Here is a 20,884-nt window from a genome sequence, read left to right as displayed (position 1 = left end):
CACACGGCACCGGGCCCCCTCTGACACCCCCAGCCGCCCGCCGCCTCAGTTTGGATTCTTGGGATGCAGCTCCACGGCCCCTGGAGTTTCCCCTCACTGGAATCCCCCTCCCCAGCTGTTGCACCAACATCCTTTATGGTGCGAGAGTGTTTGAACTGTGTTAATGCGCCTGAATCCGCAGGATACGCCATCCTGTAAGGAGGCAATAACATTTTACTGGCAAGTCCGCGAATGTTTGTACTTAAACCAAACAAGGACAGCCCGGTCCTGGAAGCAGGAATTTGGTTTCTGAGAAGCGCAGCCCTGGGCTGCCCTCTAGTTTTCCCAACCGTGAGTATATTTTCCGCTGTAATAACTAATTACAGGGAGGAGGAGCCGCTGCCTCAGTCTGTGGAATGGGAGACGAGGGGGAAAATTCCATTGTTTTCACCGCTGCGCTGCGGAGGGAAGAACCAGCCGGCACATCGGTGCAGTGAGTGGTGGCCGGTCTCAGCTCAACCGAGCGCAGGCGGCTGGGGGGGAACAGGGCTGTGACCCCCGGGGTCTCTGCAGCCCGAGAGGGTGGTCCTGGGGATCCCAACATCCATGAAATCCCTGCACCCAGCGAGGGGGATCGCTACGGTGCGGGCACGCAGTGTAGAGGATCCTGGGGATTCTGCTCCCCGCGGGATCCCCGTACCCATCGAGGGGACCCCAGTGATCCCTGAACCCATCCCCACAGGATTCCCGCACCCAGCGCGGGGGCTGATCCGGGATATCCCCGCACCCCATCCCGTGGGATCCCGCATCCAGCGGCGGACCCCGCACTGGTGAGCGGGAATCGCGCCCTCCTGTGGACGAGGCCGGGCACTGCAGCCCCCGCCGCCAGGGAACGCACCATCCCCGCTGCGGGGGGGAGGGCTCCGGGGGCGGCCCCGCCGAAGCCCCGCGTCATCAATCGCGCAGACCCCTCCGGCCCCGCGGCACGGAGATCCCGTTCGCTTCCGCCTCGCCGCCGCGCAGGGCCGAGGGCAGAGCCGGGAACGGGGCCGGGATACAGGGTCCCGGGGTGCCCGGTCCGCCCCCCCCCCCGCGCGCCCCTCATGGCCCGGCCCGCGGCGCCCCGGGGGGCTGCCGCCGGTTGGCGTGGAGACGCGCGGCGCCTCCGCAGGCCCCGCCCCTGCGGGGCGCCCATTGGCGGCGGGCCCGCGGGGAGGCGCGGCGATTGGCCGGCGGCGCTGTCGCTCGGGCAGCGGGGGCGTGGCCGCGCGGTGCCCCGCTCATTCATTCCCCCCGCGGGCGCGGCGCGGGTGGGGCGATGCACGGCCGCGCTCGGGGCCGCCGAGCCCCGCACCGACCCCCGGCCCCGGCAGCCGCAGCCGCCCCGCGGCTCTCGCGGCCCGCCCGGAGCGCGCGCGCTGGGCGGGCGGGGGGCCCCATGGGCCGGGGTTAGCCCGGCGGCTGCGGCGGCGGGGGCGATGCGGGCGGCAGGATGCCGCGGCTCCCGGTGAAGAAGCTCCGCAAGCAGCTGAAGCTGCTGCTGCTGCTGGCGCTGCTCACCTCGGCCGCCTGGTTCACCTACCTGCACATCAGCCTGGTGCGCCAGGGCCGCGCCCTGCGCCTCCCCTTCGCCTACGGCAGAGGTAACGGGAGGGTCCCCGCGCACCGGGGGGCTCTCGGAGCGGGGCCTCGGGGGGAACTCGGTGGTCCCCATGGGGCGGTGGGTGCCCCCCGCCACACTGGGCTCTCAGAGCACTTTGGGCTTGCAAGTCCCCAAGGGGTGGTGAGAGTCCCCCAGCACACTGAGCTCACGGAGCACTTGGGGTTTTGGGGGCTCTCCCCAAAGGCTGGTGGAATCCCTCGCCACGCCAGGGTCCCAGAGCACCCCCTCAAGACTGGGACGCCCCGTTCCCAGCGCTGGCTTAATGTCCCGCATCGACCCAGTGGGTTTGGGGTGAGCGGGACCCCTCTGTGGGCTCCGAGCCCTGGCATTGCACCTGCGGGAGAAAGGGAGACCCAAGAGAGCCCCCAAACCGGCCGGGGGGTACATTGTCCCCCCTCGAGCGGCTCTGTCCTCATTTTTCTACCCGCTGCCTTGGCTGCGATGACAAAGAGGCCATTTATAGCCGCTCGTCGCTGCTGGAAGGGGTAATCCCTTCCTTCCCAATGTTCCTATCCCTTTCCAACCCTCCCCATCCCATCCCAACACTTTTTCAGCTGGTGCTTCTCTATTGTAGAAAAAAAGAAAAGAATTCCTCCCTCCTCCCGCCCTTGGCCAGCGCCGGGATGGATTCCGGGATGCTCTGCAGGGATGAGCCGGAGGGGCAGGTGCCCCACGGTTCGACTTCGTGCCCGGTTGCTCCCGGTTTTCCCTTCGCAGACTCCCGGGGGCTGCTCGGGAAGCACAAAGCGGCAGGGAATATTTGCTGGGCGAAGCTGGCGCCGTAGTGTTCCTGGGGGACTGACCTCACCTAGCCCGTTTTGTCCCCCCAAAAATGGGAAGGAAACAGGATTTAGTGGCTATTGAGGGAGGAAAAGGCTTTCCCGAGTGGGTCGGAGCGGCCCCCGGGGGCTGTGGAAGCCTCTCGTCTGGAAAACCCAAAGTTTCCGACCGGAGCAGGAGGATGATCCTGCAAATTTTTGGGCCTTTATGTTAAAATCGGGAAATCGGGATAATGCGAGTCAGCGAGGCAGGAAATGAGGCGGCTGAACGTCGCCTTCGAGGGAGGGGGGGCACCGGGGGCTGCCGGGTCTCGGCTCCCCGCGGGGTCCTCCTTGGTGGGGAAGGGACAGAGTGTGCTCCGTGTCCCCGCGGCTGTCCCCGAGGGGTTATCCCGTTATCCCAGCGCCGTGTTCCCAGTGTTATCCTTGCGGCTGTGCCCGAGGGCTTGTCCCTAGGGGCTGCCCTGTGTTCCAGTTGTTATCTCCGAGCCACTGCTCTGTGTTCCCACAGTTATCCAGAGGGGCTGCAGTCCCCAAGCTGCTACTCCGTATCTCTACGGTTATCCCATGTCCCCGCCGTTATTCCAGTGTTTGGAAGGGCCTCGTCTGGCCTCTCTTGGGATCAGCAGCCTCGGGCAGGTGGGGGAAATGGCGTGAGATCGCCATCCCTGTGGATGGCTAGCTGGGAAAACCATGGATCGGGGTCCCTCTGGATGTCAGTGTGCAGCGGTGGGAGGGCGAGCCAAGCTCTTCCCGCAGGGAGGGTGCACAGCAGTGCCGGGGTGTTTGCAGGGGCTGAACCTGGCAGGTGCTTATCCTTGCTCTCCCCACCTCCTACGTGTCCTGCATCCCAGCCAGCCCGCCCCTCGGGATGCTCCCAGGGGAAGCCACAGGGTTTGCTGTGGAAGCGAGGAGGATGCCCAGCTCTGGCTCACAGGGTGCTGGGCTTTGGGGGAGAGCAGGGCCTGTAGGAGGTGGGGAGGTGCCCATAGGATGGGGATGGCACAGGGGGATTGTGGTTTGGGAAATGCCAGGTGCTCCAGCAGTGTTTGCCACGGGCCTGGCGATGGGTCTGGGCTGCCGTGTGCCATGGGGAACACAGGCACCTTCCCTAGCTGGGCTGTGGAGGGGTGGGTGGTTCCCCAGGGAAAGCTGGGCCTTGCCAGGGCTGCACCCACCTGTCCAGGACAGGACTCCAGGGAGATGCAGCTCCCTGCACTGGGATTTTCCAGTGGGCACCTGAAAGCTGTGTGAAGGTGTGGCAAAGCCAGAGTTCAGGTCCCACTGAGCCTCTTTGGACATGAGGTGGTGGAAAGGGGTCGAGCGGAGGCTGGGGAAGGGTTTGGCCATGCACAGAGGGACTCTCATCCTGCTGCTACTGGGGAGGGAGAGCCAGGGAGTGGTTTGGTTAGAAAAATATCCCATGAAGTAAAAAAAAAAAAGGGAAGAATAACAAATATAACTGAGGGGAAAAAAAAGCAGTACTAAAGAGAAAGCTTGGTGCATGGGTTTAGGGGTGAGTTTTGGGGGAGAGCATCACCCCAAAGGTTTGTGCACCAAAAGGAGTTTGGAGATGACTTTTGGATTTGGCCACTGTGAGCCAAGACTTGTCTGTGCCGGGAGTGCTGCCTGGTTAATTACTAAGGAAAAAGGTTAATTACTCATTAAACTGAGCATCAGCGAGCAGCTGGACACGCTGGAGGCTGCAGGTGTGGGGCACGAGGCTTTTAGGTGGCTCTGGGGCGTGTAAAGTGGAGAAGATCCAGCCAAGTGGGGTTGGGAGCACAAGGAAGGCATGGGGGGGGATTATCCCGGGGTTCTCCGTGTCCCCTCAGCTCAGCCGGCGGTGACATGTGGAGCTGGAGCATCCAGGGGCTCAGCTGGGAGCTGTGCTGGTCCCTGTTAAGACACACCCCCCCCTTCCCTGATCTTCTCCAAGTAGATAATTACCCTTCTCTGCCTAATTGAACACACAGATTCCTCATCGGAAATAATGAGGCCATTACGGTGTTCTCCCGGCTGGAAACCGCTCTGAGCCAATGGCGTGGAAACACTGGTGCACCAGGTGGAAAAGGGAGAAAAAGGGATAGGGAAAAAAAAACCAGAAGAAAAGGGAAAAAATTATAAAAAACCCTGAAGTGGCTCTTAGTGGGCATGTGGGGCTGGGATTCAGTGTTGGGGGGGTGGTGATGCTGGAACCGGGTTTCGGGAGGATTTTGGGATTGAGGGTGCTGAGGGTGCCAGAGCCAGTTCGTGGATGAAATGAGGCTGTCTGGGGAGGAAAACTCAGCCAGGCCTCTCTCTGCCTGCTGGACGTGGCATGATCTAGGGCCGGGCAAGTGGGAACAGGGATACCCCTCTGCCATGGTCCAGAGGGCTCCCAAAACTCCTGATCCCCAGGCAGCGATGGGATGAATGAAGAGGAAGGGCAGCAGGGTTTGTGAGGCAGCTGCTTTCCTTTCTCCTGGCATTGCCCCACTCTCCTATCCCTGTTGGGAAAGGCTGCTTTCCCTGGCTGGACCTGCCTTGGCACAGGGTCCCAGTGTCAGGGAAAGTTGTCCCATCCCTGCTGCTGAAAAGGAAGTTTGGAGCAGGAGAAACAGTCCAGTCTGGGTGTCACTGGGAACATTTCTCCCTCTAGGAAGTCCTGCATTCCTTGTCTTCCTTGCTGGGCTGCCCTGGGCTCCTTGTCCTGCTCCTCTGGGATGGAGCCCATGGGAGAAGTTTGGCACATGCCTACAGGTGCTGGCTGGAAAGCTGGAAGTGGGATGGTGACCCCACAGGCAACACAGAGCTTGGTGGCTGGAATGTTGTTGGGATGAAACGCACAGTAAAATTCCCAGCATTTCACAGTGACCTTCTCCAGAGGTTGCATCCCAGGAAGGAAAATCTGTGCTTAAGGCTGAGAGTGTGCATCATCCCTGTTGGGATGGGCCGGTCCCATGGGAGTTGGGCACTGGATGCGCAGTGAAGGAAATGGGGGAGGTCTGGGGGCTTTCGATGCCCAGGAGGGATTTGAGTCAAGCGTGGAAAAGTGTTGTGGCTGCCTCTCCTAGTGGGTTTTTGTTGGCCTGAGGGGTCTCATGGCAGCTCTTTTGCCAGCCAGAGCAATTCCACAGGAATTTCCATCTCTCCAGCTGAGAGGGCTGTCATGGAGCGGGCAGTGCCGCTGGCAGCTCCGGGATCTTTTCCCGATGGGCAGCACCGTGTTTTTGTGGCACTGAAGGGGGGTTTGTGATACTGATTCCTTGCTGGCTAATTATAATCACTTAATATCTCGTTAGGAGGCTCTGTGGAGGGATGCTCCTGCTCCGAGGCTGTGTCCATGCTGGAGAAAATTGGGAATGAAACCTCTGGGTTCCCCAAAGGCACTGCCACTCTGCCACCTCTGCTGCAGCTGTGTCTGGTTTAAATGTCACCTCGCTCCGCTTTGCTGGGCTTGGAAAGGGGCCAGGAGAAACCCCGGCTCGGAAAGCCGATGGAAGAAAGGGGTTGTGTTTGGGGCTGGGCAGGAGGAGGAGGTGGGAGGCGGGAGGCGGGATGTGAAAGGCTCTCTGTGCTTCCCAGCGCAGCACAGGCAGTTTGGAGCTGGGTTATGGGGCTGTGATAATGGGGAGATGCTGCTGCCCTGGGAGGCATTGCCTGTGTGGGTCCCTCACGCCCATGGCCTCATCCCAAGGATGAGGATCCTGGCCCTGGCTCCCTGTCTGGAGGCTGCTGTGACTCAGAGATGGTTCGTGCCATGGTTTGTGCCTCCTGCCCCCTCCTCGCTGCTCCCGAAGCATCAGCGTCGCTCCAGGGAACAGCTTTTAGTGCTTCCATTCTCTCCCTGAGCATCTCCGTCCTGCAGCCAGTGGGTCCCTGCTCTCGTCCTCAGATCTTCCTCCATCCCTCATCTGTCCTCTCTGGTCCTTGAGGGAACCTGGCCAAGGGAATGGATGCAGCAGTGCTCGCTGTGCATTCCTGTGGGATGCTGGGTACGGCTCGTGGGCTGTGAGGATGCTGGGAGGAACTGGAACCCTCCCAGTTCCTTGCCTTCTTCCTCCTTTTCTCCTCCCCCTGTCCCACTCCTCCTGCAGGGATGTGGTTCAGACCAAAGGGAGTCGGGTTTTTGGGAGCAGTGGTGCTCGCTGGCACAAGGTGCTGCCCTTCCCCACTCCTTATCCCAATGGCACTGGTTCCCAGTTCCCCACAGCCTGACTAGCAGTTGGGTGTTTGGCTCAGGCTGCCCTTCGTTTTCCTCTTTGGTGCTTAAATTGCCAGGGAATAAAGGTTGGCATGGAAGCCTTTCCAGGGCCTTTGCCGGTGCTTTTGCTCCTCCCGGGATGTGGGAGCCCCTTGGAAGGGATGGGGGGAGTGAGCTCCCGGGCAGGTCCCTTGGGAGCACTGAGCTCCTCCTCGTGGCCGTGATTAATCCACAGAGCAGCACAGGGGGAATGATGTCTTGTGGAGCAGCAGCGTCTGCAGCCTCGGCACAGGGAGGGATTGGCTTTAATTCCACTGCCTGTGCCGGCAGGGGCATCCTAGGAGTGATGGGGAGTCTGGGAGTGGAGGAGATGAGGGCTGGCTCCAGTCCTGCTGCTCATGGAGGGAGGAAGGATGCAGGGATGGAGCTGGGTGAGGGGAGGGAGCAGCCGGGGGAGCTGCCAGGAACCGGTCGGGGCTGCCAGCGGCTGAAGAATGGCCGAGAGTAGAAGAAGGGGCTTTAGAGCTTAATTTCCTGTCCCTGCCGTGGGGATGGGATTTCTGCTGCCATCTCCAAGGAGACGCCGGCTGTGCAGCCACTGGAATACTAATGGTGTGGGAGGCGTGTGGTGGGGGGCTCTGGGCATTCCGAGCCCCTTCTCGGTGGTGGCAGCTGCTGAGGCCGTTCCAGTTTGAGAGGTGGGAGGCCCCATGACTTGCTGATGGGGGGGAAGGAGGATGTGGAAGGATGGGGACGTCATGGGAGGGGGTCGGTGATCCCTTTTCTGCGATGCCGGTGGCCGGGGGTCACTGCTCGGTGCATCTGGGGCTCCCCCTCATTGCTATGTGGGGCTGGCTGGTTTTTGGGGGGGCTCACAGGTGTTTGTGGTGGTGGCTCTGGGAGACCCACCTCTCCCAGCGTTGCCTGGAGCTTCCCTCTCCTGTGGGTTGTGGGGCTGAGCCGTGCGCCGGCAGCGCTGGTTGAACTGCCAGCTCCCTCTGTCCCACTGGGTTTTGGAGTGACAAAGAGGATGTGCCCCCTACCTCCCACCCAAAATAACTAATGTCTTTTCCAAGTCTGCACCACTGTTTTGGAGGGAGGGGTGGGTGGTGGTTTAAAATTCCCTGCCCAAGGAAAAGGGGCAGGAGCTGCGGATGGCAGTCAAAGGTTGGGGATAATCAGCACAGTGCCCGGGGCTGGGAGCGAGGGCTCGATGTTAACGCGGTGTTGGGGGGGAAGGTGGTTTGGGGGGGGGATCATGTCTGAGGGTTTGGGGCTGGTGTGCTCTGGGCAGAGGTGTGGGATGCTCCGGGAGAGCTGGGGGCTGGAGGGGCAGGGAGCAGGGATGCATCCCTGAGGATGAATGGGGAGTGAGACCCTCGGGAGCTTATCCCGGCATCTCTTAACGTGCAGGACCGGGAGCTGCGGGGAGTGTAATTAAACCTGCTGCTGCTGAGCTGTTGCAAAGCTGCTTAGTGCAAATGTAATGAGGGGAATCGCAGCCAGAGCCCCCCTGTGTCACCTCCCCTTTCCGTGTCCCTGTCCCTTGGGAGCAGCGGGCGATGCCAGCGCCTGCCCTTCCTGGTGCCAGGGAGAGGGATGTCCTGGAAAGAGGAGCCAAGCTGGGATGGAGGGCTGTGCTCTGACCTCTCCTCTACTCCCACCCAGAGGGTGAGAGGCCTGGGGAGGTGACGGATCCTGGCAGGAGGCCGGCGGCAGCCCCGGTGCGGCACAGGAAAGCTGAGGATTCCAGTGAGAGCCACGAGGAGGATCCGATGGTAACAGGGCATGGAGCACAGGGTGGGAATGGGAATGTGGAGGTCACTGGTCCCAGAGCAGAGTGCTCCAAGGCTTGCCCAGCTGAGGGGATCCAAGGACTGGGAGGGTACAACCTCTGGTTCTGCCCATCAGCCCTCACGGTGGATAAAACCTCCCAGTATACCCCTGGAAGTGAGTGGGATATCCCACCAACTATCCCACACCCTGCTCCACGTGCCTTTGCCCTGTCACTAGGCTCCTGCTTTGCTGGGCAAAAGCACCTTCTCCTGTGTCCTCTACTGCATCCTACCAACCTCTATCCTGGACTGGGGAGCCCCGGGCTGGGCCCAGTATACCCCACGTGGAGCTTCCAGGCAGAGGCTGGAGAGGGGATCTCTCCTTGCCTCAAGCTGAGGAGGCACTTGGAATTGTAGCCACGAAGACACGCTGCTGTCCATCCCTCAACGTGTCACCAAGCCCCTGCCCAACCAGTTGTCACCTAAAGGCCTCAGAGCAGGGCAGCCAGGTGGGATGGTGGGAGGGGAAAGCCATGGGGTGTCCCCTACCCCATCCCAACGCTGCTGACCTGCTGCTCCTCAGAAATGGGGGACAGGTGGACAAAGGGGGAGTCCGAGGTGCCCGGAGGAGGTGCAGGCTGATGCTGGGTGAGGACGGAGGGCACAGCAGGAATTGCGCCTCGGCTTTTCCTGGGAGGAGAGCGAAACCTTCCAGTGAGTGTGGCACAAATACATCCCTCCTAACGTCTTCCAAGGGCTCCACTCCCTCCTCTGAGACATTAATATGTTTGTTTGGGCACTTGGCTAATTATTTCCCTGGCTGCAGAAGAGGAAGATGCTCTGAGGGGGCTGAGTAGGAAGGGGATGCTCTGGAGGGGCTTCAGAAGTGCCTGGCTCTTCCTTGCCACCCGTCACCCTCTCAGCAAGCTGGGGGTAGGTGAATGCTCATTTAATCCCTCTAAATTACAAGACACAAGCAATGGGATTAACCTAATCCCCTTTAAAGGAAGAGAGGGAGTGGAGAGACATCCTGCTTCCACTGCTCAGGACACAGAGGTCACCTCTGCTCTTTTGGAGATCGAGTCCAAAATGCTGTTTCCTGTAGCCCCTCAGACCAGCCAAACATTTTGGATGAGCAGAAAACTTGCTGTTTTGGAGAAGTTTCAGCAGAGGAAGGGAAACAAGCTGAGCTGGAGCATTTTGAAACTGCTACCTGGGACACCTTGCCAATATTTTTGTGCCTCCTCCTGCTTTCCTTTGCTGTGAGCTGTGAAATCTTTCACCTTGGTTTGGCTATGTCCAACATTCCAAGTGAGATATTTAGATGACAAATTCTCTGGGCAGCCCGTGCCAGGGCGTCACCACAGATGTAGGGAAACATCCTGCAAGCATGGCCAGGCTGGCCCTGATCCCCCATCTCTCATCTCCCTCTGCTTCCTTGGCAGAACGATGGGCAGGATGTGGATGGCTGGTTTTCCAGAGGCCAGCATTCCAACCGAGCCACCACCCACCCCAAACTGAACCTGACCAAGCAAGCTTTGCCCTGGAACGAGCAGGTAGGTGGGCAGGGAGCAGCCAAGGGGGTGCTGGGGGAAGGGGAAGGACCCCCCTGCTCACCTTCCTCTCTTTTCCCACAGTACAAGGGGAAGGCAAACTTACACGTCTTCGAGGACTGGTGCGGTGGGGCCGTGAGACACCTGAGGAAGAACCTCCATTTCCCACTCTTTCCCCACGTGAGTCCCAGTCCAGGCCATGGTGGGTCAAGAGGGGGGGCCCACCCGTCCCTCCCTGGGTGCTACTGGGTCTCCACTGGGTGCTGCTGGGTCTCCAGCTTTGCTTGCAGGGTTTGGTGATCCCAAGCAGAGCAGGGATGGAGGGTGGTGATGGGACCTCTGGCAGGAGGCGGGAGGGACCCCGGGCTGACACAGAGGAGGTGGGCTGGGTGGGGTGGGAGCAAGGCATGGAGTGTCCGTGGCTCCCTGCCTGTCTGCTCTGCAGACCCGCACCACGGTGAAGAAGCTGGCGGTGTCACCCAAGTGGAAGAACTACGGGCTGAGGATTTTTGGATACATCCACCCCTTCAAGGATGGTGAGTGGTGGAGCTCAGCCTTTCCTCCCATGCAGTGATGTGGGAAAACTGCCTCCTTCCTCCTCCTTGAGCCATACAAGGACAGAAAGGCTTTTGGAGACAGTCCTCAATCTCTGGCTCCCAGGCAGAAGGATTTTTTGGGAACAAAAGACCCTTTTCCCTGGTTGTGTTGAAAGGAGGTGAAGCCCTGATCCCATCCAGGACAGAGCCATCATGTGGGATCTGGAGTGGCTCTGTCCCTTCTGTCCATCCATCCATCCCAGTTTCCCCATCTCACCACGAGGCACTGGGACTGAGCCCATGCCAGCAGAATCCCTATGTCCCTCTGGAACGACCCTCTCCCTGGCTCTCCGCAGGGGATTTCCAGTTTTCTGTGGCATCGGATGACAACTCGGAGTTCTGGCTCAGCTCTGACGACAGCCCATCCAATTCCCGCCTGGCTGCATTTGTGGGCAAGGTATGTGCTGCCAGTGTCACCTCTGCCTTTCCCTGCTCCAGGGGAAAGGGAATGCCGGGCTGTTTCAGCCTGGCCCCTTCCCTGCCCCTGGCCAGGCTTGGTTTGGCTTCCAAAGGACCATCTGCCCCTTGGTCCTACCCTGGTTGGAGCTGCCAAAGACCAGCCTAAGTCCCAGAATAAGACATTTAACATTTGCTCCTGGATTTTCTTGGTGTAAACTCCTACAATGGGAAGCTGGTGGGCTTTAGTGTGGTGTCCTGGTGCTCTCACGCTCCTCCTTCCTTCCCAGCTTGGCACTGAGTGGACGGCACCGGGAGAGTTCACCAAATTCAGCTCCCAAGTCTCCAAGCCCCTGCGGTGAGTGTGTCCTTGCTCCCGCTGCCCATCCCATGGGGATGGAATTGGGTAGATGGAATTGCTGGCTCTGAGCACTTCCTCATCCCTGGGAGGAGCCCCTGGCCATGATCCCTTCCCAAAAGGCACGTGGGGGCTGGGCTGGACCCCAGATCCATGGTTTGAAGGTGCCGGGGGCCACAGGTGACAAGGTGGAGACCACCTGATGTTCCTCCCTGACCTCCCAAAGCTCCTAAGCAGTGGGATGGGGGAGCAGGGAACCCACCCCAACACTCCAGGAAGGTTTACTCACCTGTGGGCAGGACAGGGAGGGTGTCCCAGGATGTCCCCTCTGGCAGGGCTCCCTGAGGGGACGTGACCTCTGTGTCCCCTCCCACGCAGCCTCATGTCCTCCCGGCGCTACTACTTTGAGCTGCTCCACAAGCAGGACGACCGGGGCTCAGACCACGTGGAAGTTGGGGTGAGTAAATTGCCCCATGCTGGGCTCATCCCAGGACTGATCCTGTCCGGACCCAGTGCCAGGGCTTTTCCTGATGTGCGTTAAAGTGCTTTATGCTGGCGCAAAACCACGATTTCCCCCTCCTGTGGCTGCCAGAGGCAGTGTTGCTGACTGTTTCCTTGGCTATTCCAGCCTCTGCTGGAACCCACGGGCTGCTGTTCTCCTTTCCTGCTTGTGGGAGCTGAGGACCCTGCTGTCTCTCCCCTGTGCTCCCATCACGGATGCCAACGGAGCAGCCCCTTCGCTCCAGGCTCCGGCAGTGATGGGACTCCCAGTGTTGTGTGACCATTCCCATCCCTTCTCCCTCCTCCTGGGCCTCTGGCGGAGGGTTGGCAGAGGGAAGAGGTCCCCGTGGGCTGAGCCCATTCCCGTGGGCAAGGAGATCCCAGAGCAGGCAGGTCCCCCCTTGCTGGCTGCCTCCCAGGGTCAGCGGTGGGAGAGGTGGCTGAGATGACAGACCACGTCCCTGTTTTCCTTTTCCCCTTAGGAATATCGTGAGTTTCAAATCTGAGCTTGCCTGCCTTGGCAGCACAGCCCTGGCAGAGCCTGGAGCATGTGTCGGACTGGGGCTGGTGGGAGGGGAAGATGTTGGCTCGTTAGCAAAGGTTTCTTTTCTCCCAAGAACTCATTAATCACTGGATTCAAACTGGTGCCAGCAGAGCATCAGGGAGGCCGACAACACCCCTTCCTCGCTGGTTGCCTCCCTTCCTCCTCCCCATCTCCCCCATCCCGATAAGATCTGCATTTCTTCAGGGAGAAAACAAATAATGGGGAAAACAAATAGATTTTTCGTTTTCGAGATGGGATGTTTTTGCTGGAGGCAGGGAGCGAAGCCTTTCAGCCCTGCACAAAAATCTCTCAGCTGTGCAGAAAGAGGCAACAAACAACATCCACAACAAAAGCAGGACCCTAATGTGCCTCTCCCCGGGGGTATTGAAGGGCTTGTCCTGACAAAGGCTCCAGAGTGGCTTTTAAAGTGCTGGAGTTAAATCGGGGCAGGCAGCTCTGAAGACCCTCTTCAATTGAGCCTTTATGAAGCACTGGAGCGAGGAGAGTTGTCTTTCGGCTGCAGGGCCACGGGGTGGCCATGTAGCAATCCCAGAGGGAAGCAACATGAGCCTGTATCCCACCCCCAGGAGCCTTCCCCCACACAGGGATTCCTGCTAATCCCAAACCCCGTTGGGTAAGGGCAGGAAATGGGGCAGGATCAGTCCTCTCCCTTGTTTCTCCTCTGCAGGGAAGTGTCTGAGAGCTGTGGACAGGGAGGAACCATCCTGCCATGCTAGGGACAGGCAGCTGCATCCTGACCCCCCGCTACCCTCCTGCTCATTCCTCATCTCCTTTTTATTTTTCCCAGTGGCGAGTTTTCCTCCCCAGCTTGAAGTTTGAGGTGATCGACTCCTCCTACATCTCTCTGTACACAGGTAAGGGCCAGGTGCCTCCTGCAGCCACAGCCAGCAAGCTTTCCAGGGGCTGGATGTGCTGGAAACTGGGAGAGATGGCACCAGAGCCTGGGAAGGAAAGCAGAGCCTGGGAAATTGGATCCTGGAGGGAGATCTCAGCTTCTGAACCACCTCCCCCACCCTGAGCTTTTGCTAAGCGTAAGGAGGGATGCAGGGGCTGTGGTGGGTAGGGTTGATGCTGGAAGCAAGCTGAGACTCCTAAAAATGTGATGTGGAGGCAAGACACCATGGAAGCACAGCCCTGCCAGTGCTCCAGCTTCATCCCAACCGCCAAGACCCCGGGCCTGGCCCTGAGTTACGAGGAGCTGTCGTGTAATCGGGGATGGATGGTGCAAGGTTTAATTAAATCTATAGATCTTCTGCTTCCTACCCTCGCCCTGGCAGCGGCAAAGGGCTTGATGGATGGGTCCTGCCCCGGCGCTCCGACTGGTCATCATTCCTGCTCTGGAAGGTGTCAATAAGGAGGAGGGGGCAGGAAGGATCCATGGGGAAAAGAGGGATGAGGGTTGCTGGTGGTGCTGATGCAAGTGCCTGTGAGATGGATGATGTGCAGATAAATCCCCCTGTCTGACCACTGTCTGTCAGTGCTGGCTTTTTCCGCTTCTCTTTCCTGCTTCCTGGTTCGTTTGGATCCAGAAGCACCCTGGGCCGAAGCCATGTCACTCGTGGGGAGCCCATCCCTGTGGTGTGGGGGCTGCCAACAGCAGACAGAGTTCCTTCCTTTCCTTCCTTTGTTCCTTCCTTCATACTTTTCAGGGGCTCCAGCCCAACCTCAGCTAGCTGTAGGGACACATTTGAGAAGCCTTTCCCTGCCCCAGGCAGGAGACTTGGGCTCAGGAAAGGGGCTCCTGCTTCCCTCTGGCTCTGCAGCGGGTAGAGCTTCCTGGGAAGGGAGCAACTGTGCAGGAGCTGGCAAAGTGACCTGAGCAGGGTGAGCTCCCCTGGGAGCTGGTTGGTGGCCAAGGGTGACATGGCACCCTCATCCCTGGAGAGGAGGCAGAGCAACTCATGTTGCAGTAACCTGCACCTCCGCAGGGAAGGACATCCGTGGTTTAATCCCTGTGTCCTTGGGGGTTAAAGCTTGGAGTGTTCCCTTGTTTTTGGGGCTGCTGTGATTGGAGCAGGGTGGCCTGGCTGGGATCAGGCTGTGCCCTTGTCCTCATTAGCTGATGCAATAATCATTAGGCTAATTTAGTCACAGGGTCTGTGAGATGGCTGGGAGGGCAACATCGGCTTCTCTGGGAGCAGGAGGCATCCACAGTGCTCCCAGCCCTCTTGGTGGGAGCACTGGAGAGACTGGGAAGGGCCACCATGGAGGATGCTCCTGGTGTGCCCGTGGAGCTCAGCCCCTGCTCTCTCCCGCAGATGAGTCGTCCCTGAAGATGAACCACGTGGAGCACATCCCACAGACCTTGGCCAGCCACAGCGGGAGCCACCTCTGGGAGGCCCAGCAGGATGAGCACGGGGCTGACATGCTCAAGTCTGACCCCAGGGACACCTTCTTCCTCAGTAAGCACCTGGGAACGGATCCTTGCTGATCCCTGGGTGGGGCTTGAGGGAGGACAAAGGCAGGACCGGGGTGCCTTGAGCACTTGGATCATCGCTCTGCCCACCTCTTGGGTGGAGGGGTCTGTGGGGGGCTTGTTGGAGTGGTCTAGGCATGGCTTGGGAACAAGCTGCACCCACTTCTCTGCAGCCCCTGCCATTGAAGCCTCCCGTGTGGAGAACGTGCTGGTGCCCTGTGCCTACAGCCCCACCTACGTGGTGAAGGATTTCCCCATCGCCCGCTACCAGGGCCTGCAGTTTGTAAGTGCCTCCCTGTGGTGGGGACGGGGGTCACACTCCCACGGGGGCACGGCAGAGCCCAGGGCAGGGCTGTTTCTGTCCACTTAATATCCAGGGGAAAGTGTTCCTCACTGGAGGGTCGGGCTGAACTTCCCCAGCTTGGCCTGAGAGGATTGGAGTTAAAGCCCTGCGGGGTGTTTGAGGCGTTGGGGAGCCATGGGGGTGGCCTTGGGTCCCTGGCTTGGGGTGACAGCACGGTTGCCTCCCCAGGTCTACCTCTCATTCGTGTACCCCAACGACTACACGCGCCTCACTCACATGGAGACAGAAAACAAGTGCTTCTACCGGGAGTCCCCCCTCTACCTGGAAAAGTAGGTGCTCTGGACCGGAATTTCGGGGTGGTACACAGAGGATGCTGATGTCAGCAGCACTGAGATGATGTGTCCTCAGCTGTGTGTCCCCAGGCCCTGTCCCTCATGGAAGGGCTGCCCCAGGCTGGCTCCGTCCCCATCTCCCAGGCACGTAGCAGCTTGAGCGCTGGCAGTGCTCCCGGATTTGGGAACCCCAGCTCCCTTGGCAGCCAGCGTGCTCCTCCTTGCATGTCCCTGCGCACTCCTGCCTCCCCGCCAGGCCCTCACCTTCCCTCTCCATCCCCAGGTTTGGGTTCTATAAGTACATGAAGATGGATGAGGAAGAGGAGGATCCGCGGCACCGAGCATTTCTCTTCCTCGGCCCCGACAGTGAGTCACCCCCCGCCTCGGCAGTGGGATTGCTGGGCACGGGGCTGAGCTCCCAGCAGCCCATCCGCTCAGAGCTGCAGCTCCTCGGGATGATCCAGCGGTGCTGGGGGCTCCAGCATCCTGCCTGGCGTGGCCACAGAGCACTGTGGGGTGTGGGAAGCGGGGGACACTTGATTGGGATTTGCTCTCCCTGCTCCCTGAAGCCGTGCACCCACATCTCCTAGGTTGGCCTGGGCAGTAGGCAGGAGGGGACTGGACCCAGTGTGGGGTCTGGGGGTGTCTGTGGAGCCTGGGGGTGCTCATGGAGAAGTCAGAGGCTGTTCAGAGCCTGCCTTGGTTAGTTTGCAGCTTGGCAAAGCCCTGGCAGGTCGGGTTTGCTCCGGATGAATTAGGATTGGTGCCAAGATGCGACTGAGGTTTGGGGAGGGTAACAGGCATCCCCTGGTAGCCCCAGTGGGCATCCCCCAGCTCTGCTCCCTCACCTCAGCCCACTCATAGGTTCCTCTCCTGCTGGGAACAAGCTCTGCCTCCTTGTCTTGGCCACAGGGTGTTTATCTCTGCCTTTGCTCCCCAGATTTCCTCGAGGATGATGATGAGGAGGAGGAAGGAGTGGACAGCCCTGAGCCCACAGACCACCCTCCTGAGGCCAAGGAGCAGAGCTTTGGGCTGGCACCCAGAGCCAAAGGGAAGGATCCCCTGCCAGTCACCAGGGATTACGGAGATGACCTGGACTATTACAGCTTCCGACGGAGGCAGGGCTGGGCACGGGCCGAAGTGGGCACCCCTGGGCAGCTGGGGACATGGAGCACATCCAGCCCACTGGTGTCCCTCCAGGATCCCCATGGGCAGGAGGATGCCACGCTGCAGCAGGGCCTGGGACGGGCGCTCCGTTGGCTGCCCCAGGAGCCCGGCAAGGGTGAGGAGGATGAGCTGGGGCTGCCGGCATCTCCAGAGCACGGCGGGGCCCTGAGCCTGCAGCCCCACCTCTCCGTGCCTATCTTTGGTGGCAAGGCCAAAACGCCGGGTCCCAGCCGGCCGGTGGCTCCCAGCGAGGACAAGAAGCCTCGGAAAACCCAGGAGAAGGTGTACGTGACCCGGCTGCAGCCTGGGAAGCGCAGAGCCCCGGTCCAGGAGCCAGCCTTCCCCGGCATCTTCCTGCACCCAAAGCCTCTGAAGAGAGTCCACCTCCGCTCCAGGACCCCTCAGAAGCATCCTATCCCTCTTGGCAAGTTCCGAGCCGTCCCTGGCCACCGGAGCCCCTGGCTCCTGAGCAACATTTCCAAGGAGAGGGACCCTGCCAGGCGGAAAGGTAGCAGGAGGTGGGATCGGCCGCCCAAGCAGCTGGCACTGCCCGGCCTCCTCGCCCTGGGGACTGAGGGGCTCTTCAGCAGGGAGACCCATGAAGACACAACCACTGCCCCGGGCAGGACAGCAGCCACTGCTGATTACAACTCCTCTGAGGCCACACGCTCCGAGGGGACACGGGTGACATCCTTTCTGAAGGTGTCAGAAACAACAGTGTCACAGCAGGAGGAGGGAAAGGGCCAGGAGGAGGAGGAGGAGATGTCAGACTACTCCTATGAGGCAGGGGAGCTGCAGCAGGGCTGGCTGGAGGACTCCATCAACTGGCAGCGGACGTTCAGCGTCAGCTCCGTGGACTTTGAGCTGCTGCGCTCCGACTGGAACGACCTGCGCTGCAATGTGTCGGGCAACCTGCAGCTGAGCGAGAGCGAGGTGGTGGACGTGGTGGCTCAGTACATGGAGAGGCTCAATGAGAAGAACGGAGGGTAGGCAGGGAGCGGGATGCCAGCAGGAGTTTGGGGGGCTGAGCCTGCGCCCTGCCAGGCTGGGCGTTGGGTCCTGCATCACAGGAAGCGGAGCTCACGGTGGAGGGGGATTTCAAGGTTTCTCCTTTCCCTGTAGCATCTATACCCTCCTGAGGATCATCAATGTGGAGAAGCGCCGGGATACAGCCCGGGGCAACCGGTACCTGCTGGAGCTGGAGCTGGCAGAGCGGGGCCAGCGCACGGTGCGGCTCTCCGAGTACGTCTACGTCCTCCTGCACCAGGGCAAGCAGGACGACAGCGCTGAGGCCAACCCCGATGGGCTGGCCCTGGGGGCCACCGAGCCCCAGCCCAGTGCCTGGAGCATCCTCTACGGAAAACCCATCCTGTGCCAGCCCCTGCGGCTCAGCTGGAGGCAGGACGTCATGGTGCACTTCGTGGTGCCGGGTAGGTGACAGCAGGATGGGGTTTGCCCGGGGAAGGGTGTTGCTCTGGGAGCCCCGCCATGAGCCTGAGGGCGGTGTCTCTGGCAGTGAAGAACCAAGCCCGGTGGGTCCAGCAGTTCATCTCAGACATGGCCGACCTCTATGGGGCTACGAGGGACGCCAACTTCAATGTCATCCTGGTGGACTTCGACAGCGAGGACATGGATGTGGAGAAGGCCCTGCAGGACGCCCAGCTGCCCCGGTAACCCCCTGCATGGGTCCCAGCCTGCAGCCTCGGGGGGTCTGCAGGACTCCCTGAGGTGAAACAGGTGCTCACACACCCTGCTGCTCCTTCCCTGCCCACACAGTTCGCTCTCTCCTCCTCATTTTTGGGGTTTCAGACTAATTTTCCACACAGAGCTGGGGATTCTGAAGCCTGTGACTCTGCAGGGGGGACCCTTGGTGTGAGCTGTAGTACCTGGCCCTTACTGAGAAGGCCCCCTCCCTACGCTGGCAGTCCCTGTTCCCCTCCTGGCTGTGTCCCTGTCTGTCCCCTGCACTACCTGCCCTGTCTTCTCTGTCCAGGTTCCAGTACCTGCGGCGCACTGGGAATTTTGAGCGCTCAGCTGGACTCCAGGCCGGTGTGGACATGGTGGAGGTGAGTGGAGACAGGGACCAGCTCTGACCATGGCTTCTCTCCTGGGGCTGTTCTGCCCTGATCCCCCCACCTTATGTCTGCTCCTCCTGCAGGATGAGCACAGCATCGTGTTCCTCTGTGACCTGCACATCCACTTCCCACCCAACATCCTGGACAGCATCCGGAAGCACTGCGTGGAAGGGAAGCTGGCCTACGCACCCATCGTCATGAGGCTGAGCTGTGGCAGCTCCCCCCGGGAGCCCAACGGTGTGTGGGGAGCCTCACCCAGGACCCCTTTCCAGCCAGAAAACACCCCCTGCCTGCCCAAGGGTGCTGTGGTGCAGGGCTTGGATACAGCTGGGCTCGGATGTGGGGGAGAACGGGATTGCTTTGCTTGGGCAAGGTGGGATTCCAGCCCAAGGGTGCTCGAGGCATATGGGGTGTGATGCCCCTCAAAACTGGGCTGTCACCCTCCTGTGGGAGGTGGCAGTGAAGGGGATGGACTCACAGTGGGAAGAGGGCTTGGGATGGGGAATCCCCATGGCTCCCAGGTGGTGGGGAGAGCGCAGAGGGGATGGTTTGGGCATTTGGGGGTCCCCTCCATCTCTCACCTCATTGCTCTCCCCACCTCCAGGCTACTGGGAAGTGAATGGTTTTGGCCTCTTCGGCATCTACAAGTCGGACTTTGACCGTGTGGGAGGGATGAACACGGAGGAGTTCCGGGACCGCTGGGGCGGGGAGGACTGGGAGCTCCTGGACAGGTGAGCACAGGGGTCCTGTAACCCCTAAACCCCCCAGGGAGCAGGGTCAGCCATCCCTGAGTCCCATCCCTCCATCCACAGGGTGCTCCAGAGTGGGCTGGAAGTGGAGCGCTTGCGCCTCAGGAACTTTTACCACTACTACCACTCCAAGCGCGGCATGTGGAATGCCCGCAGCAAGAAGCCCTCCAAGGAATAGTGCCTGAGCCTGGCCCGTAACCAAAAAACCCCGACAACCCCCTGTCCACGACTGCCACAGCCTGGTGCCAGCACGGAGGGCACCCCAGCACCCACTGCAGTTATCCTGGGAAAGGGGGAGCGGGGAGGGCCAAGGCGGGTGGTGTTTGTTTTCTTAAGGGTCTAATTTCTTAGTCAACAATGAATTTATTAACTCCTTTGTGCCCCAGGGGGCTGGGCCAGGTCACAAGGGCTGTGCTGGGTCCTGGGAGGCTGTGCCAGGCTGGGGATGATGAAAGTGGAATAGGGGCACCCAGGATCCCCTGGAGCTCACTTTGCAGCCCCTTTCCTGTTGTTGTCCCTCCCAAAATACTAAGTACCTTGTCCCCATGTCAGGCTGGGAAGCTGAGCTTTGGGGGGGCTTGCGGTACCCACAGGAGTAAGGGGTGGCTCTGAACCCACTTGGGCTGCCCCAACACTTCTGCTCCCCTTCTAGGACCTGTAGAACCCCCATGGAGGGAAGGAGGGTCTGGCTGTGCCCTGCACTTGGGGACATGATGTGGGTGGGGGGCAGAGCCCCAGGGGAGGCTGGGCTGGCGGGGGGGATAGGGCAGAGCCTGCAGCAGGTACGGGCAGATGACTTTTCCAAGCTAATTTCTGTGAAATTATAAGGTAGGAAGCTGTTTTCAGGAAGTTTTGTCTGTTTGGGTTTGGTTTTTTTTATTCTTAAAAAAATAAAATCAATGTCTTGGCTGGGATTTCCCTCTGCTCCATCACCCCCACACCTGGGCAGGGTTGCCGGTTGGCATCTGTCCCTTGGTCCCTAGGATCCCCCTCCCTGTGGTGAGAGCAGGCAGCAGTGTTCCGTGCTGGGAGGCGGAGAAGGAGGAGGTAGCACCCTGTTTGATGCCTGGCTGCGTGCCTGGGCTTGCTGAGCCTCCACCCCACACCTGGGCTCCACCCAGGCAGCCTCCGGCACCCCACAGGCTCCATGAGGGGCTGCCCTGGGCAGGGCAGCCGGGGGAGCCACAAGTGGCTCCGTGTGCTCCTGCATGCCCTGGCACACTTGTCCATGCCCACCGGTGCCCCAGCTCTGTGCTGGTGCTTCCCCCGTGGCCACGACCAGCTGTGGTGGCACCTCGGGGGTTCTGTCCTGTCCCACCTACCATGGGCTCCTGCTTGGCAGCCAAGTCACCCTGTCCCCTCAAATCCCCTGGGCTGCTCCCCTGGGAGAGCTGAAACAGCCTTGGAGTTTCCCCCGAGTGTTATTCCCCCACATCCCCTAGGCTCGCTTAGAGCATCCCCAGAGTTTGGGGTGAGGATGGACATGGGGG

At 60.4% G+C, this 20,884-nt stretch overlaps 1 protein-coding gene across 1 annotated transcript; it reads left to right on the top strand.

Moving 5' to 3' along the window:
- The first annotated feature begins 1,434 nt into the window (after nucleotides 1-1,434).
- On the top strand, nucleotides 1,435-20,308 carry B4GALNT4 (beta-1,4-N-acetyl-galactosaminyltransferase 4). Its single transcript, XM_050336032.1, has 20 exons — nucleotides 1,435-1,622; nucleotides 8,276-8,385; nucleotides 9,828-9,938; nucleotides 10,020-10,115; nucleotides 10,381-10,471; nucleotides 10,828-10,928; nucleotides 11,218-11,285; nucleotides 11,664-11,742; nucleotides 13,139-13,205; nucleotides 14,610-14,753; nucleotides 14,941-15,050; nucleotides 15,300-15,400; nucleotides 15,687-15,769; nucleotides 16,344-17,556; nucleotides 17,693-18,000; nucleotides 18,087-18,240; nucleotides 18,564-18,636; nucleotides 18,729-18,882; nucleotides 19,250-19,376; nucleotides 19,458-20,308. Exons 1-20 carry the CDS (start codon nucleotides 1,472-1,474, stop codon nucleotides 19,570-19,572), a joined length of 3,456 nt encoding a protein of 1,151 aa, XP_050191989.1. The 5' UTR covers nucleotides 1,435-1,471; the 3' UTR covers nucleotides 19,573-20,308.
- The last annotated feature ends 576 nt before the right edge of the window (nucleotides 20,309-20,884 follow it).

This window comes from Myiozetetes cayanensis, unplaced genomic scaffold (genome assembly GCF_022539395.1).
Source record: "Myiozetetes cayanensis isolate MyiCay16 unplaced genomic scaffold, myiCay2020 scf6-25, whole genome shotgun sequence".
Lineage (NCBI taxonomy): Eukaryota > Metazoa > Chordata > Aves > Passeriformes > Tyrannidae > Myiozetetes > Myiozetetes cayanensis.
Note: the sequence above shows the minus strand (reverse complement) of the source record. Positions and strands in the feature narration are given on the sequence as shown.

Coding starts and splice junctions, on each gene's coding strand:
- B4GALNT4 (XM_050336032.1), top strand. CDS start 1,472: ATGCCGCGGCTCCCGGTGAAGAAGCTCCGCAAGCAGCTGAAGCTGCTG. Junction 11,743..13,138: donor CAGACCACGTGGAAGTTGGG/GTGAGTAAATTG, acceptor TATTTTTCCCAG/TGGCGAGTTTTCCTCCCCAG. Junction 18,241..18,563: donor CAGGACGCCCAGCTGCCCCG/GTAACCCCCTGC, acceptor TTCTCTGTCCAG/GTTCCAGTACCTGCGGCGCA.